General features: G+C 37.7%; 1 protein-coding gene and 1 long non-coding RNA gene across 2 annotated transcripts in view; one reads left to right on the plus strand and one right to left on the minus strand.

Moving 5' to 3' along the window:
• Positions 1-18,965, plus strand: part of LOC127389008 (uncharacterized) — a 106,727-nt gene that overhangs the window by 34,689 nt on the left and 53,073 nt on the right. The gene's annotated exons all lie outside the window — the stretch shown is intronic.
• The window catches only part of ITFG1 (integrin alpha FG-GAP repeat containing 1), a 68,331-nt gene continuing 54,171 nt past the window's right edge, over positions 4,806-18,965 (minus strand). Inside the window, exons 15-18 of the mRNA XM_051629058.1 lie at positions 12,834-12,958; positions 11,902-11,984; positions 10,342-10,459; positions 4,806-6,971 (exon numbers count right to left, since the gene is read on the minus strand). Of these exons, the coding sequence (XP_051485018.1) occupies positions 6,912-6,971; positions 10,342-10,459; positions 11,902-11,984; positions 12,834-12,958 (386 nt within the window). The 3' untranslated portion in view covers positions 4,806-6,911. The remainder of the gene's footprint in view (positions 6,972-10,341; positions 10,460-11,901; positions 11,985-12,833; positions 12,959-18,965) is intronic.

Genomic DNA, 18,965 nt, shown 5'->3' on the forward strand with positions numbered 1-18,965 from the left:
GGGCTGGCCCGCCCCGGGGGGCCGGGCGTGGGGGCAGCTCCCCGTGAGACGCTCTGAGCGCAGCCCAGCAGCTCCCAGCCCGACTGAAGCGGCTGCCGGCAAATGAAGCTCATTTAAGATGTGAGGGCTGTTTGCCTGGATGAGCCGCTTGTACGCATGTGCCCGCCCCCCACGGAGCCCCGCAAGCAGCCGCAGCCGGCGGGGCCGCTGTGCTCCTCCCGCCCGGGCGGGCACCGAGCAGCGGCGGCCGTAGTGCTGGGGCAAGAGCCCTTCTTTGCGCCGTCGCTACAGGGAGCGGGTGGTAGCCCCGTTGAGGCACCGCGCCTCCGTACCGCGCCTCGGTACCCCGCCGTGCGTCATGCCCGATCCTCCCCGCCCGCCTGCCGGGCTTTTCCCGTCTGTGCAGAGGGGCTGGGCAGTGCTGGCCGCCAGCAGCGTGTCCCCCGCGTCTCTGGCTACCAGGGCGGAGCGGGCGAGCTGTGCGCTCTCTCTCCAGGGCACGGTGACTCAGGTGAACCTGAATCCCGGCTGCCCGCTTTTGTTTGAGATCTGAGTGGGGTCCCGGTGCGGTAAAAGGGAGCTTGTCGTCCTCCTGGTCTTCTGTTCCTCCTCTCCCTCACTGGTGGCAGAGAGCCCGTGTGGCGTACCCAGCTGCTGGCTGGCTGCAGACTGCTGCCTGCAGCTCCGGGAAGAGCCCATCACACGCTTTTGTGCGGCTGTTGTCTGACAGGAGTGACAGCTAAAATGGAGCTATTACTTTACAAGAAGTTAATAAAAAGGCGCACTTAGCCTGCTGCTTGCCCTGGCTCCCATCCCACTGCTTATCCATCACATCGGGTTAGCTTTGCGCGGGGAGATGTTTCTTAGGGAAAGGGCCCGAGGGGGAGGCAGGGTAGCGACGTCGGGGGAAGGGCAGGGAGCGCCCACAGCCGCAGGTCCCGCCGCGGGGCTCCGCGTCCGCCCGGACGCCGACGAGCTGGCGATGGAGATGCGTGACAGAGAGGGCCGCTGGCGTTCCGGACGTGTCCGAGAACGGTTGCCCTGGCGATAGGCTACGTGTAACAAGACATGTAAGGCCATTAGAGATGTTTTCAATTGGCCTATAGGCAACACGGGTTGAGTATCTCAGGGTATTTAATGTAGGATGTCTTTTCCCTAGAATTGCCGAATGGGCGAGGCTGAGAGCTTTTGCTCAGGGTCCCGAAGTGTTGAAACAAGGACAGCACGGGGCATGTTGCAAAGCTTTGCGCGGCGGGCAGGAGCGGCCCGAGCTACCCCCGGCCCATTCGTCGCGGGCTTCCCGTGCCCGAGAGCAGCTCCAGCCCCTCTCGCAGGCTGGAGGAAGTCACGTTCTCCGCTGAACTCCGCTCTTCCCTTTGTCCTCATCGAGGTGCGAAATGGTGCGCGTCTGAAGCTCCATGTACCCTACCCGGAATTCCGCTCAGGCACTTTATGGGAGCACTTTGGAACCCCTTCAATAGACCCACTAGATTATAGGACGTGTAAATTAGACGCATAATTGCAATTTACGATTCCGTCTCCTTAAGAAGCGAGGCTTGCTTACTACAATCTCGAACATGATGTGAGAGGTGAAGTTCCGATGTCCTTGTGGTTTGGTGCTATGTGGTTGAATGTTCAGTTCTTTCTACAATGCTCAAAGGTCAGCGTATTCTGTTAGAAAAGGTCATGCTCTTGTTTCAGGTTACCAGTTAAATATTTCGGGCTCTTCAAGTCAAAGAGATTGTCAGTGATGGCAAATTAAGCAAGGAGGGACTGCAGAGCAGGTGGCCAAAGCCAACGCGGAGCCCTGCGGGTGCAGGAGGTGACACTTCTCCCTCCCAGAGCTCAGCCACGGGGTGCAGGGCAGCCCCAGTGAGACCTTATAGTAAAAGTTCTGAGTTTTTCTGGGTATTAAAGATCCAGTTCAGTGTTTTAAGAAGCTTGATGAAGTATTAAGCTTGATGTTCTGGCAAAATCCCAAGTTACATAATTGTATTATTCCGCTTACTTGGATTGTCCTTTCAATTTCAAATTGAGATGATACAGTCCTTCTTAAAGGGTAGTTTTCCCACGAATTGTTAAATAGCTGCTGCATTCCAGGAGTGAATAAAGCAGTTTCTCTGTTCAGCTCTTAACCATGTTTTAAAGTGGTGTGATGAAATGTTAAATTCTATAGTGAAAACTCCTATATAAAGAGAAGTCCTCATTAGGTGCATCTACTTGGCTTTTTTTCTTTGCTAACAAAAATGTTTAATGTAGTAATTCAAGAATATATCTAACAGGTTAATAATTTTTAGTGTATCTGTCTATCACCCACCATTTTTTTTTATCCCCTCTGCAAGTACATGAGCACAAAATTAAAATCTGACTATGCTGTTGTGCAGATTGTTAGGAGACAGGGGTTTGTTGTTTTGGTTGTGGCTTTTTTTGTTTTGTTTTTTTGGAATGCACAGTGTAGCTGATGGCAAAATTTGGCTCAGATTTTTTATTCCTTATGATGATATAAGAAATAAGAGAAGTAGCCTGATTCTTGGACCCCTAGCTGAGTTTGCATTCAGGAAAACCATTTGTGGTCAATTGTCTCGCACCAAAGCAATAGGAGAAAAACCTAGTAATATATTGTGCTCAATACAAGTTCGTAGTAATTGCAAGACCCAATCTTCTACAGTCAATTTAACTGAAAAGTTGAACTTCTAGTTTGCCCATTAGAAGGTTGAACAAAGCTATTACACACCTGGAGAAGCATAGGAGCTTTCCCATCCTGTTCCTTTCCCTGGCTTGCATCAAGCTGTCAGTGTGTGAGACACAGGTAGTAGCATCAATTTGTAGATTTGGGTATATTCTGCCTTGTTTACTGCTGCTTTCAAAGAAACTTTTGAAGTGGACATCCCTGTTGCTTGTCTTGCTTGAGTTCTTGTTATTGGTGGTGCTTCAGAGTATTTTAGAGTAAACTTGTGGCAAGTCTGAAGAAACTTTAACTTCCCATTTTCTGAGCCTGCAGAGTGCTAGTTTCCTGGGAAGAAAATGCTGTTCCACCAGGTCAAGCTGGCGAGTTTAGGAGTTAAGAAAAGTTGAAGACAGCTTTTGGACAACTAGTTGTGTATTTTCTACTGCTTTATTGAGTCATCATGATTAATTTTGAATGGGAGTAGGGAATGGAACTGCTCTTCTTGATGCAGGTAAATACCCGTGTGAACAGTTAAAAGAATAGATCAGTTACAGCAGGTGCTCTGCTGCAATACAGTGTTTCTATTTCCATTATTAGAACTGATTTTGTCTCCTCCCACCAGTTCTTCCTTACAACTTCCTTTGGTTTGCTTTTCTAATAGATGCTTTAATTTATTATTACCTAAAGTATTTGCTGGTCTTGAGTAGCAGACTGTACATCACAAATAGTTTTAGACCAGCAGGTTTTTATTATGTATGAGACTATTTGAATCTTGTTTTTAAAGAGGTTGCAAAAATACAGATGTCACCAGTGAATAATTATGAAAGGACATCAGGAGTTAGATTTTAACTGGTCTGGTACCTGGGTTTGTCAATAGGACAATTAGAATTTCTAAACAGAAAATGGCAGAATGTGCAAGTGCCTCATACGTAGGTATGTTTAATTAGCTTTAATTAGCTTTGCTATTGACTACTGAGCAGTGCAAACTTTCAAATAGTCATCAAGCATACTGATAGTTTCTCTGTTTCCAAGGTAATATAATTAGATCTGAGTATTAGAATATACCTACAAACTTTTCTGGCTTAAGTTGGACAATTCAGGAATTCCTAATGGGATCACATTTTTAACTGAAGATAGGAATTAATTCTAAAAATAGTGCTGTGTAGCTGATTATTTTCAAAGTGACAGTTGAGGTGGATATTAGTGCCTCAACAAAAAGATCCTATTGCCAAAATGGAAAACAGAGTGGATAACTGGGCTACTGAAACAGGATTTCAGACTTAATCATCTGTTGTTGTCAAGTTCTTTACATGCTTCTTAAGTCTTTGAGCAAAAAAATCTGCCCATCCCTTTACAATTAATACTATTTATTTGCAAAGTTTCAGATTATGTTCAGCATAATTTTATTTTCTGGATTTTAAAAAAAAACATTCTTTTAGTTATTAATACCTTCAAAACTGGTCCAGTTTATGCTTTTCCATTGTTTTAACAAAACTAAGTTCTGATGATTATAATATAGTAGAAACTTATGGATTGATTTATTCTGTTCTATTTAGGTGCAAGTTATTTGAAAGTAGTTATAAAAGTCTTCAATTGACTTGGTGCATTTATAGTGATTACTCTTTAATTAACCATAGCAAATGTTTTTGATACATCTGTCTGTAAGATGGATGGTCTCATCATAGGAGAAATATTATAATATATAGAATATGCCTGTTAATCTACAGCAGAAAAGTTGGTTCTTCTGTTGGAGGATTATAGTGCATTAAAGATAAATCTGGTAGGAAGATTCAGTCTTAAAGCTTCTCATAGAAAATGCGAACAAAGAAAGATGGCATTTCAACAGCCATCTGTCACTTGGCATGCCAACATATTTTTATATAGGTGAGATTTCACACTGAAAAAGCCTTCCAATAGCATTTCTCACCAGGGCTCTGTTTGGTGGATGCATTTTGAAAATTTATGTAGTTAGAACTATTTCTCACTTCTCAGTTACTGTGTTGATCACCTAGATATACACTTTGTAATTGACATTGCTTTCTTATACTTACTGGTGGAAGGGTAATAACCTTATTCAAACATACTTTTAATGCTTATACAATAGAAAACCAAAGTATGACATAGAAACGACAAGAGGTTGAACAATATCTAATACTTTAATTCAAAACAGTATGCATATACTGTTGTGAGCCAAGCTATGAGCAGTTAGAACCTGTGGTAAACTTCATTGTAAGAAAGCTATTAAAGGGCCAATAATGGACTGTTATTAAAATGATGCAGTGATGCACAACTGAGCATGCAAAATACCTTTAAGCAAAAGATACTGAGTTAATTGTTTTGTTAACTTGATAACAGCTTAAATGTCAGCATGAGGTTATTTAATTCCTAATTGTTTTTCCAAAAAATGTAAGGAGGCTAATCTATGTTTATTATATTGTGATTGAGGGCTACAGACAACTTAGCTGCCATAAAGGCATCATGCGTTTAGCCTTATTCTTCAACTATCTTAAAAAGACAGGAAAAGATATTGAATTGTGCTCCCTTTTAATAATGAAACCTGTTATTACTTTCGTGGTCTGGAGCTAAAAGTCCAATAGCATGAAGTATTTATCTAAAAAAATCTTCCTTTTCATACTACTCTAAGAGAAATATTAAAAGTGTGCATTAAAGAAATCATAGAATCACAGAATATGCTATCCTGAATAATAACAGTAATTTAATATTGAAGTCTCCTTTGTTGGCATCTGATCAGTTGATAAGAGAAAGATCTAGTGAAACTTAATAGCTTAGTAGACCACTTAGAGTACTTTTCTGATTTTTGGCTTGGTGCTGCTGTATGAATGGGTCACTGTTCAGCACTGCCATGGTAACAAATGGTTTGTCTGTGACTCAGGGTGGACATAGTTCATCTTTGTGCCTGCTCCCTTTTCTGTGGCTGTATTGACAAGCAAAGGTTATGTTACAGGGCAGCAGGTTACCAGACACGTGTCAGACCGAAGAAGATCATCTCCTGCAGAGGTGACTGCCTGTGAGACCCAATGCTTTGTAGTTGGTTGCGGAAGGTGTTGTAGTTTACCAAACAGTATTTATTAGGAATGCAAACTGACAGACTGAATACATACCTGACTATGTAAACTTGTATCACTAAAGAATAACTCTTAAATAAAAGCATGATTATTTTAGAGACTCTTCCAGGAGTACACTGAGCAACTGTAACATTATCACCATTTTAAATACATAAAGTTGAACTATGTGTCTTACGTAATTATTACAGCCTTACAAAATTTGGGTATGGTAGTGCACTTAGATAATCATCCATTGCTTATTCTGAGTGTCCTATTCTTAATAAAATCTTTGTATACCTCATCTCTTAGCACTAAATTTTAGGGAGCCAATCTTAATTCTCCTTCTGTTCTAAAATATTTATTCTTTAAAAACAAAACCAAACAAAAAAATACCATAACCTTCTTATATTAAAAATAAAATAAAATTCATAGTGACTTTTGGCCTTTCTAAAATAAATGTGGTTATAATGTAATAATAAAAGCAGTTTATGCAATGCTGATACATTTAAATTATTTTAATTTTTTAATACGTTGTCTTCTCTCTAGAACTAACACACATAAATACTGCATCTATTCCATGATGAGCTAATGCACTAGCACTAACATTGCAGGTTTCTTGTAGTTCTCCAGTTCCTAAATTCTTTAACTATTGCACATATGGATTTAAATGAATAAAAATACAGAATACTTGACGTTGAGCACCATTTAGTACAATCAAAATAATGATCAAGTCATCTGAGAAATTGCTCAAGCTTATTTTTCAGAAATGCAGGTTATTTTGCAAGGACTGTACAAATAACAAGCCCAGTTGAAGTGGTACAAAGTATTCTGCTCACTGAAATGCTGAACTTTATTTACACAACTTTCCTTCTATCAAACAGTACTAAAGAAATGGTGAAACATAAACAATAGTACATGCAATTTGATCCCTTTACTAAGAAAAATAAATTTACAGTTCTGTTAAATAAAGACCAAATGTTGTTATATACAGTTTGTTAACTGACAGGCCTTGCAAGACATTCAGGTTTAATTTTAATACTTTCCAAATAAATACCAAATAACGCAACATTTACAAATAGCACACCAGCAGTATTTTCACGGTAATCATTTCACAAATCAGAATTTAGTATTTCAATTAAGCAAATGAGTAGCATCTCCTTCATAAATATTAAGGCATGTCACATAGCATCAAAATGGAACCGATGAGCCTCCTGTCGCTTCTCTCTGTCATCTGCTTTCTGAAAAATAATAATAAAGAAACACTTTGTGCGATCTAGAGAAATACTGTTACAGAAATGAGTCGCCACAATGTCAGGGAATGGTCGATTTTTTTGTCAAGTTACTCATTTGATAAGAAGCAAAAAGCTTAGTAAAAGCCCCAGTAATTAGCTTTTAAATTATGTCAGTTTGAAATAGCAATAATCACCTAAAAATTGGCTTCTGATGTTAATGTTCAGCTGTTTTAGAATTTATGACCCGTTATTTTGTAGTATTTCTAATAATGCTTTTTAAAAAGGAATATTTAAAAGATGAAAATGTTTCCTAGTATGCATTTATTTAGTCTGCATCATAAATGAGATGAAATTACTCTGGATTAACTGTAATTTTTACCTATATTACACTTAAAATGAGATTCTTTTAAAAAAACCTCTACTAAATACAAATGTAGACAAGATGGCAGTTCAACAATTAACAGCACCAAGTACGCTAAAAATGTTCTGTGTTTTTGTTTGTATTAGGAAAATGTAGAGGTAGGATGCATTTCCCTGTTTATTTGTGCAGAACATACCCTGATCTGCTGAAAGAGTAGTTTGGACAGTGCTTGAAAAAAAAAAGCATATTTACATTTTAACAATAATCCATGTAATATGTAAAAATGTGTCCTCTCCCACAAGGCTCCTCTTGTGTTCTAAACCAGTAACAGAGTCTGAAAGAACTTATTAAAGGATTTTGCTTGGAAAACAGTGTTTTTGTCATGACAGACATTATGAGCAAATCCTAGCATAAGAGAATTTAGCAAAACAGATTTCAGTGCTTTTTAGCTTGATTAATTTTTTTGAGTAAAATGAAGAAAAGCCTTTACAGTATGCTAATGTGTGGGCATTCATATTTGTATTTCAGTTGATAAGTATACATGACAATTTTGGTAGAAACTGGTGCATGTGTTCTGCCATGAAAGTTTGTCATCTGCTTTGGTTCAAGGCCAAATAATTCCTCATTGCACAATGTTTATGTCTGATATCAAATCCATTGGATTAACTGTGGCTTTTACTGCATTTTGTGGCAGCAGTAGCTGTCAGTGAAGTTTAAGATAGATCAGGCTGGATTTTTGGCAGGGACTTTATCAATGACAGCAGTATTTTGAACATCAAAAATGGGGTGGGAAGAAGGGAGTGGCATAATCTTTCCTATATTGAAATGCTTGTCACATTCCACAAAACTTCATAGTCTCACTTAGCAATTTTCACTCAATTTCTTGTATGCTTAAAAAAAAAAAATTACTACTTCAAATTTGGCAGTAACTGATACTCCAATGAATCCATCAAAACTTTTCTAAGCAGCATTACCGTCAAGGAGTGGCATTCACATGACTAGCCTCAAGACCACAAAGCAAGTTATAAAGAATCAGAATACAGGAACATCAAGGTCCTTAGCTAATGTATCAACTGTTATTCGTTGTAAGATGAATAATGCTGTAAATTCTTCCTCAATTTCTCTTTCATTTGATGTATGAAAACTAAAAACTAGTACCTGATATTTGAAAGTTGTGGGTTTTGGTGTTGTTTTTTTTAATGGATCCAAATTTTCTGAAACTGACAGAGCAATATATACTATTCCTGAATCCTACAGTTATTTAAACAATAAAATACTTGGCTGGCAGACAAGTGTATAAGAAGTATCAGAGACAAAGGGCTCCTAGTACTACTTATCTGCAGAGGTCAAAGTGTGTGGTTTATTTTAACAGCAGTTACAGACAGATAATCATCCTCATGGGGAATAGAAGAGATTGTAACTGCCAGTATATTTCCCCTTCCTTTCTTTGCTATAGGTACTCTAGAGATTTGAATGGGAAAACAGCATTTAGGCAGAACAGTATTTTTATGAGAGGATTACTGAAAGAGACAGTAAACCAAGAACAAGCAAATAAACAAGGATCTTAGGAGTTTAACACTCAGTCATGTCAGCGATGCACAGTTACAGCCTTAGTTGAGATTCTTACATGTTTTGTAACTTAACCATTTCTTCTAAAAACCGGGAAGGTAAAAATGACTAGGAAACCATTGGACAATTACAGGAATTTAAAAATGTTTATACAGCAATCTGAAAATACACACAATTTATAAAAATATTTGTGCCTATTCTAAGCAAAATGTAGCAGTTGGAAATAAGTGTATAATGTAACCAAAATACCACTTAATTCACATATACCTAATGGGGTTTAACATGGTTCAGAAAGCACACACTCTGGGCTGAGCAGTTCTTGACACTGAAATACATGAATTATACTAATAATTGTTTGAAACACTTCTATTAAATCTCCATTTTTCCATATGGAACTGTACATAGTTAATCCTTCCCCAATGAGAAGTCCAAGTATGTTTTCTGCTACTCCTGTTGCTTAAGATGTGCTGTAGGCAGAGTTAAACCCAGCCAGTGCATAGTGACAGTTAGCAGTGCTTTCTTGTTACAGTAGGACATGCTAAGGACTGTCATCATAAACTTGTATGTCTTTGCTTTGTGTTCTGTGCTTTACTGTTATTTGGAGACTGTATTTAACATTTTAAATAGTGGAGATTGACAGACAAATTAACACTGAAATATGAAGCATGTGCAAAGCCTGTCTGAATGTTTAACAAGGTCATTTTATTTCCAGAAGCACAAAATAACAAACAGTTCTACCATGTCAAAATGTGCGGTAATTTTATTTGACAGCTAAGATTATGGTTTGGGTATGTAGTAGCATTTATTTGCAATCCTGCCACTTGGATATGATTGTGAACTGAGCATAGATAAGAAAACTGGGAACGCATTTCTTTTGTGACATGAAAGGCCCCTTTCAAAATGCTTCTTCAAATCAATGGATTTCTGTACACTGCATGTATAATTCAGACACAGAGTAAAGCAGCCAATATGCACAGAATTGACTCCCTATACAGTCTTGAATACTAACGTCAGTGCAATCAGCAAAGATAGATACAGAAAAAGAGGCATTGTCCTTATTTTTAGATTACCAGCAGCACTCAAGTAAAGTGAGTTTATGTTCCATTTTCCAAAACAGTCGTCTTAAAACTCAGCAAAATAGAAAGCTCAGATGTGAAACAAAAATGTCTCAGCTGTGAATAACAGCTTAATGGCAAAAGCTTATCAATGTTGCTCATGATGTCCCTTTTTAAGTGTCTTAGAGCCTAAATAAAAACAAGGAGAATTTTTAAGTTTGCAGTAAGTATGGAATTAATATTAAAAACCTTTTGGGAATTAATGAAGTCTGTATAAGAAATTATACTCTAGAAAACTACTACAAAAAACCTAATGTATGAGACTGTAAAATATTAGCAAGTGTTAAATAGTATAGAAAATACAAAAAAAAGTGTAGTTAATTAAGCTTACCTTTTCTTGCCAGTGTAATATGCCAATTATTGCCAGGATGAAAACGCAGACACCAATTAAGGCTATAGCTGTTAGCAGCACAATGTTACTTGGGGTCAGATACAGCTTGGCACTCCAGCTGTACATAGGAAGAGAATCCAAGGAAACATTAATATCCTTCATTAACATACAGAAAAAAACATTTAACTTCCAAAGATGAAAATAATCTGCTACTGTAAGACAGGTAACAACTTGATCTACAGATACTAGTGGCTGTGCTTAGACACTGAAGCTTAATGGTGTTTACTTGGAAATTTACAGCTTAATACAATTATTTTCAGGTATCGCCATGTCTAAATCCAGTTTCTGCTTAACTTTCCAGGAATGCTATGGATATCCTCAGAGACTGACTTTTTTCTCATTAGGAGATTTATCTCTTGCCCAGGACAAAGTAACATGTGTAAGAAAACCTTCCACAAAACTGCCTGGGGCAGGGTGAAACAAGCCTGTAAGATATCGTTTCCTCCACAAGAAGCTCCTCTTGGACAGGCTCATTTGGTCCAGCTGGTTAAGCATCCCTGTCTGAAGTTTACCCAGGGACAACTGTAGTTGTAGGCAACATAACCAGTTGATTATGGCAAGAGAATGCTGGTGAGCAACAAAATTAAGCACTTTAAGGGCTTCTGGAAGACATCCCTCAAATGAAATGTTGTTTCTTCTGGGAATTCTGTACTCTGCTGTTCTATGGTGTTCATAAACTTACAATACAGGGAAGCAGAAATAGCTTAAGGATACAATGACAAAAAATTTTGCTTAACACATACCTTTTAAATACCTCAGGACTCTTGACTAAGTTTTTTTCATCTGGCAGATGTTATTCTTGTGGTTTTAATTAGCAACTCAAGTGGCACATAGCATCTCTCAACTGTTATTTGTCCTATAGTGAAATTAACTGCTGAAACTGATGTCAAAATAATTTCTGCATGATAAATGCAACTGACCTCACTAGTAGATCAAGCGGCAAAAAGCAGCTGGAATATGTGACTAATGTTTTCTCTAATAGCAAAGAGAGAAACATGCTCTCTTTCTGGGATAAACATTTTAACTGCAAAATGAATTAAGTGTTCAAGCTCTTACACAATCAACTCATTCACCTTTACTTAAAAAAACCCCAACACTCCTACCTTTGGAAACACACTGCATTCAGAAGGGCTCAACTAAAGGTTTTATGTGCAACTAGATAGAGACTGCATGTTTGATGAAACAAAAATGCTTCCTTCAATCATTATGATGTTTGCAATTTGTCAGAGAGAATGTTAGTAAATTTAGAAAATGTGTTGTTATTTACAGGCGTTGAGATGGTAATACATTTTGATTCTTTATGGGCACTGTTGTAAATACTTGAGCAGTTTTCTGCCTAGTCACAGAGGCAACAACATCTATAGAACAAAGCCCCTCACCACTGATCCTAAATTGACTTGCTATACAAGTAACAAGTTTTAAACCTTTACATAAAGTCTAACTTTAAACTCTGTATTCATGTGTTAATGTAATTTTGTGAAGAGCAAATGATGAAGTTACCTTCGAGGAACATTATGAGGATAGGGGATGACTATAAGCTGGGAGTTTGGAATGATTGCTGTCCATTCTTGTCTTCTTATGGACTGGAAGAAAAACAAAGGCTATGTTAATTCATAACAAACCAACACACTTAAAAGAAATTGTCGAAACATACAAAAGTAGAAATGAAATAAAAAGTTGCTTTGTAAAACTTTAAATATGTGGTTATTCCCTTATGTTTGCATAAACCTTTTATTCAGAAAACTTCAAATTGCTTTAAAAAAGACAAGTAAAAGTAGAAAACAATATAACTATTGTTGACATGAAACACAGAATCTGCTTAAGAAGTACAAAGCAACAACATAGTAGGGAAAGAAGAGAAGAACCAATTCTATAAAGGAGGCAGACTAAGCAATTATCCAAATCAGGATTTGGCCAGTACACTAATTTGAATATCTCACTTTTTAAAGTAGTACCATCACATCTTTAAAGACAAAGAGGACTCTACTTCATGTTTCACTTGAATATTAGATAATCGTGGTTATCTCCACCTCCCATCATACTGATCATGGTTTCTTCACGGAGGCAGAAAGGATTATGTGAGTTTATAGGAGAGTCAGACTAACTCCAGGGAAGTCTCACAGGTGACACCATAATAATTGGACCATCAGATCTAACATTTACCATAGAAACAAGCACTATAGACCTCTGCTAACACATATAGACAACTTCAATCATTTTCTGATCTTAGTGTTAGCTTCAGAGCTTATACACCCCCCAAAAGTCAGGCATACAAGGTTCTTCTTGGCAAACATTTCTGTATTCAAACTTATTTCTTTTTTATATTTTTTTCTGCTGAAAAAAACCCAGTGTCCTTAAGAGTAATTCCATCTAAACTATTAGGAAAGGTAACACCGTAAGTATTAGCTTGGCAATCTTAAATCTCAACTAACCTTTTCTCCTAAAGGACGAGGAATTCCAACATACAAATGGTCAAGGAAATTAGCACTACGTCCCAAGCCTAGCACATTGTATGGCAACTGGAGAGCAAAATGTGCTGATTGGCTAAGCTGTCCAGCTGAAATAAAATTAGAAGAGAAGCCCAAGTAAGTATTTTGGAAAAAATCACCAAACCACCAACTCTCTATACTAAAGTACACATTTCAAAGTCAGTAATAAGAATGTTAAAAATATTTTTATTAACCATACTTACTTCTTAAAGACTCAATCTGACATTTCCAAACTACTTGTGGGCATTTACTTGGAGAATAGCTTAAGCGCTTGAGATTTCTAGGTAAGATGGTAATTTTGAGCACCATTTCTATGTTAAAGCAAATCTTTACTATTTGTTGCAAGTTGAGAAGAAATCAGTTATCTGCATTTGATCTGGACTGGCTGCATTGATGGGCTGAGGAGAACTGTATGAGACTCACCAAGGCCAAGTGCTGGGTCTTGCACTTGGGCCACAACAACCCCATGCAACGCCACAGGCTTTGGGAAGAGCGGCTGGAAAGCTGCCTGGTGGAAAAGGACCTGGGGTTGTTGATTGACATTGGCTGAACATGAGCCAGCAGTGTGCCCAGATGGCCAAGAAGGCCAATGGCATCCTGGATTGTATCAGGAATAGTGTGGTCAGCAGAGCTAGGGGAAGGATTGTCCTGCTGTACTCAGCACTGGTGAGGCCCAAGTACTGTGTTCAGTGTTGGGCCCCTCACTGCATAAGAACTTTGAGGTGCTGGAGTGTGTCCAGAGAAGGGCACCATTTTAATGACAAGAGGATTACAGTGGCTGCAAGTTAGGCCCAAGTGGGAGCATGTAATTTTAAATAATTAAAGGAAAGAGTGTAAGGGACAAGTAGCATTATTTGTTTCCTGAAAAGGCAGTAGGGAAACAAGTGTTGCAGCTATCAACAGGTTCACTAATATCAGCAATAATAAACAATAACAGTTTTCCTAAAGATTAGGCATATTTTAGATTTACTTTTTCCCCGTGCAGAACCAGGTAATAAGCAAGTAGACACAGAAATATTTAAATAGGCTTGTACTTCTAATGCTCTGTTGCAAGGGCAAGGTGTGCTGTGTACGTTGTTAGTGAATTCCTACGTTATGGAATCTGTGGCAGACACTGTTAGCTGAAAAGCTTTTCTCTAAGAATGGGGATTTTTTTCCAGTAAGTTGAGATAACAGTATAGGACTTCTGTCTTGGCTCTGTCCCTACTTTGTCACTAACTTCCCTCACAATAATGTTGCCTAAATTGCTCAATCTCTAGGTCTCAATTTACAAATCTAAACTTTGAGTAATTCTCAAATTAGAATAAGCACATGCTATCTGAAAGCACTGGTTACCAATGTAAAAGTATCAAGGACAAAGGCCGGTTTATTTAATCTAGTTATAAAAACAAACAAGGTATGTATTACTTGACCATGCTAGAACATAATTAAGAATTATATTTAAAAATTTGCTTCACTAATGCTGAATTTTGAAGGACTTTTCCCAAAAGAACAAGGTGCTGCTGTAATATTTAACATTTAAAAGCTTCTAGAATTACTTTTGAGTGGAATATTTCAGATTATGAGGATACTGCAGTTGAGATCTTCCTTTTTTCTTTCATCATACAAATGAAATAAATGTCAACTAAATTAAAGGAAATAAAAGAAAATGTCATATGCTCGGTGCAGTGAGCCTTAAAGAGGTTAGAGTAATATACTGCAGCTAGAATTCTTAAAAGCATTGAATAATTTCATGGCTACTAACACTGGTTCTTATGCCTACTAAGACAAGTATAATGAAATCTTATGCTTCAGGATGTAAATAGATCATTTGCAAAGGTCAGAAAGGAATGTTTTCTTCTACATATCAGGCAGAAAATGTGCACATACCCTTTATTTGCCTTTAAAATTTGAGGTATTAGCTAAGCAGGACTGTGGATGCTAGCATATAGAAAGTTCTAGTTTACTTTAAAGCTGACCACAAATATGAGATCTTTGAGACTATTTCTTGCTTGATATCTATCATAAATTCTGTGAGAGTTTTCTGGTTACTCAAGAGGTCCACTTAGAATTGCAAGTAAGTAATTAAGAATGACAAGGTTCATCAAACAAAACTTTGAACAAAGATTAAAAATAACAGGGAGTACTGCTAACAGTTGATTTGTAATTTCTGAAGTTCTCAGTCACTGGGAATTAATTTACTTATGAAAGTACTTCAAATTTAATTTAAATAGCAACTCTAGCTATTTGCTCTGTAAAGCCATTGTATACAGTTTTCTACTTGTAGCAAGATTTGAAAACATCTTTCAATCTTGAAACAGGAAGGTGGGATTTGTTTTGAATACTAAGATTGTTCTAGAAGCTTTTGGAAGTCTATGCAATCCAGATTGAGTGGCTGTTTCTTCATAGCTTGTTTTGCTTCATCAGTAGAACTGCTACTATAAACAAGCACTAAAAAACCTTTTCCTGTCCATGTTGTAGATTATTACTTTTTAATAATACTTTAAAGACTATTTAACACTATAACTTCGACCCTATTCTTCTTGTTTCAAAGAAGTTATTGGGAAGCCCCCAGATATCATGGGCTATTGTATTGGTATAGGTGTTGGTGTTTATATTTTTGGTTTCAATCAGAAGTCACTAAGTTTATTGCTTCAAAAGCCTTGGGCAGAGTAAAAAAACCTCAACATTTTAAGACATGTTTTTTAGTGGTTTCAGCCTGTCAGAGACCAAATTTTTACAACACAGCTAATGATGATGGGCAGCCAAACCTTAAAAAAAATTGCAGTGTTTGATATTCAGAAATAATTCTGAGCATCTCCAAATCCATCTCCTTATTTTTGAAGTCTGGCATATAAAATTTGAAGCAATACATATAATTAACCTTTTGAAAGTCTTGTGTGAAAAACAGAATGATGTATCATCTATGACACATACAGTACTTGTTCTTTTAAAGGTGAATTAAGGCATTTGCCCTCTGTTTCCATTATACTGATGTAGAAGCTTAAGAGTAGCACAGTATGCCCTGGGTTAAATTGCAGTGTCCTCAACAGCTTATTGCAGGGTGACTAGACCTAAGCAGCATAAGTGCTTAAATGAAGCCAATTTAACTTTACGAAGGGCAGGTGACTGCATATACATGTAGAAGCAATGCTTTTTATTGTTTCCTTAAACAGAGCTGATAATGTGTGATACTGAATTTACAGACTAGTTGAACTTAAATAAATCGATTCACAAAACTAATATTGGTCAGTCAGATTAAATAAGCTTATTTGTGGAATAATAGAGCAGAACATACAAAATCACTACGTAGACTTGAAGGACTAATGGAAGATCTGATTTCAAACCTGTGGTCTCCTGAAGAGCCATTATTTTTTTTTTTCTTATGCTTTTCTCAAAATGTTATTTGCTTTCAAGTAGTCCAGTGCATTGATGCCATTCAGATTAAATAAAAATACAGTAATAATATTTAGGCTTTCAAAAATCCCCCAATTCAAGATATTAGAGAACTGAATAGCTAAATTTATTCACAGAGTAGACATCAGGCAGAAATTCTTTAATGTGAGGGTGGTGAGACACTGGAACAGGTTGCCCAGTGAGGTTGTGGCTGCCCCCTCCCTGGCAGTGTTCAAGGCCAGGTTGGATGGGGCTTTGAGCAACCTGGTCTAGTGGGAAGTCTCCCTGCCCATGCAGGGGGGTTGGAACTTGATGGTCTTTAAGGTCCCTTCCAACCCAAACCCTTCTAAGATTCTGTTATTTTTTTCCAGTTGCTATATATTTTCCTCTAATTTGCAAAATGATGCATTTATCAGAAGCTTTAATACATTCACCAAAACAGTAACCAAATATATTTGTGAATATATGTGTGAATCAACTTGTCAAAAAAACCACCAAAATCTATCAGAGTTAGAAAAAATATCAAGGAGATTATTTTAGACATAGATTCTTTGTATCTGTTAACAATGTAGGCAGCTCTTTTGCACAAAAATAATTAATTGTGTAAAACATAGTAGCTGAGTTGTATGTAGTCTATGGTCTCAAACATGCATCTAAATTCTTCTGCCATCATCTGCCCTAATACTGAGGTCAATACATGAATAACTGCTTTCTATAGATTAGATACACATACGCATTCTAGAAAAACAAAGTAACTCAAAAAACTACACGTAGAAGTTGCATGAATTGCTGCGTAGCTCTGAACAACAGGCATTGAACAGGTGAAGTGAGACAAAGGTAGTTCAAGAGTTGGGTAAAATTCCACAGTGAATGTGCACCACTGAACGTGCACAGCTGAAACATGAAAGTGATAGTGACATTACAGTGATTATCACTATTGTGCTACATTGCACACCAAAGTGTTGCCCCATCTTTTGAAGCCAGCAGCTCCTTATTTTTTTTTTTAAATATGCCAGAACCACTTACTGTAAAAGAAAGGGAAAATATAACTGATAATAAAGTACCTGTAAAGTAATATGCGTAAGAATTTCCAAAGCAGCTTTCAAGAAAAAACCCTCAAAACCAAAACCAAACCCAGCACAAAAAAACCTCAGCAGCTCCAAAACTGAAAGCTTTTTAGGAAGATGGAGAATGTGATTTCCTTGGCTTTCATTGAAAGCTTCGCTACATTTCCATTATTACTGCTTTGGAGTTGCAGGGCACTTGGAAAAAAATACAGTGGAGGAAGAGCCATTTTCTGTTTTTCTACTTAAAATTATGCAATGGCAACTTAAGGTTTCTAAGGCTGGGGATGTCCCTCTTCTGACTTGCTCTTTGCTGCTTTTCAGCAGGGCACACAATAAGAAATCCCAGATCAATGCAGTACACAATTTCACCTCTTGGCTTTTCTTGCAATATCTTTTCCTGGAGTTGCAGAAATAATTGGGGAAACTGGATTTAAAGTGTACACTTGCAGCTTTGATGACTGTGATTTGCAGTGCTGCTCATACTTCTGATAGTTCTGAAAGGCCAAACTCCCAATTTGATGCATTTATATAAGAATATGTGTTTTCATTAAGAATAACCTTACACCATAAAATTATAGAAGCAAAACTAGAAAGTCTTTTAAAACTCTTAAAAAAAACCCCAAACAAATAATAAAATTATCATATTGCTGATATTCAAACCCTTTACACAGGGGAAAGTTGTCTAATTTATAATGCCTAAATATTTAAAATTTGATAATATTACGTGCAACATGACAAGTTCAAATAAGTTTTCTAAACAAAAGAGAGGTACATAGAAAAACACACTAGCAGGGTAACCCCACCTACAACAACCAGAAAATCCCTCTTAATAGGATCCAGCTATTCAATTATTAAATGATCCGAGCTTGCTCCCAGAGTATACTCTTCTTTCTCTATAGTGGAATTCCACAGAGTGAATCCTGCAATGTCAAATGGCTATTGAAATTAAGCTTATTTTGCTATTGTCTGGTACATATTGCAGTGTTTATGTTTAAATTCATTACTATAATGGCTGCTAGACATTTGTGTTCACTTCACAATCCAATTTAGTTAAACAGCATGAGAACTCAATGCAACAACAGGGAAGATTAAGCAGATTTCTAAAAACCAGAAGGGCAGGACTTAACAGCATCCAAAAGGTCATTGTGCCATGGAAGGTTTAAAATAAAACCAAGCAAAAGCAGCAGAATGAAAGACCTCTGAAATGAGAACTGCAAAGCCTATCAGCCCATAGAGCTGCAGTCATACAGATGCTTAAACAAATTATGACTTGATCCATATGAGCAATTCAGTTTATCTATTCACATAATAATATACTTATATATGGTACTGATCTTTGAGTAAATCTAACACATGTATTGTTGTGTTGTTCCTGGTCCACACGACTGTAGTGGTCTCACTACAATGAAGGATGTCGAGCTGCTAGAGCGTGTCCAGAGAGCTACCAAGCTGGTGAAAGGTCTGGAGAATAAACCCTATGAGGAGGGGCTGAGGGAACTGGGATTGTTTAGTTTGAAGAAGAGGAGGCTGAGGGGAGACCTCATTGCTCTCTACAGCTGCCTGAAAGGAGGTTGTAGGGAGGTAGCAACTGGCCTCTTCTCTCAACTGGATAATGACAGGATGAGAGGAAACG

This window comes from Apus apus, chromosome 11 (assembly GCF_020740795.1).
Source record: "Apus apus isolate bApuApu2 chromosome 11, bApuApu2.pri.cur, whole genome shotgun sequence".
NCBI classification, from domain to species: Eukaryota; Metazoa; Chordata; class Aves; order Apodiformes; family Apodidae; genus Apus; species Apus apus.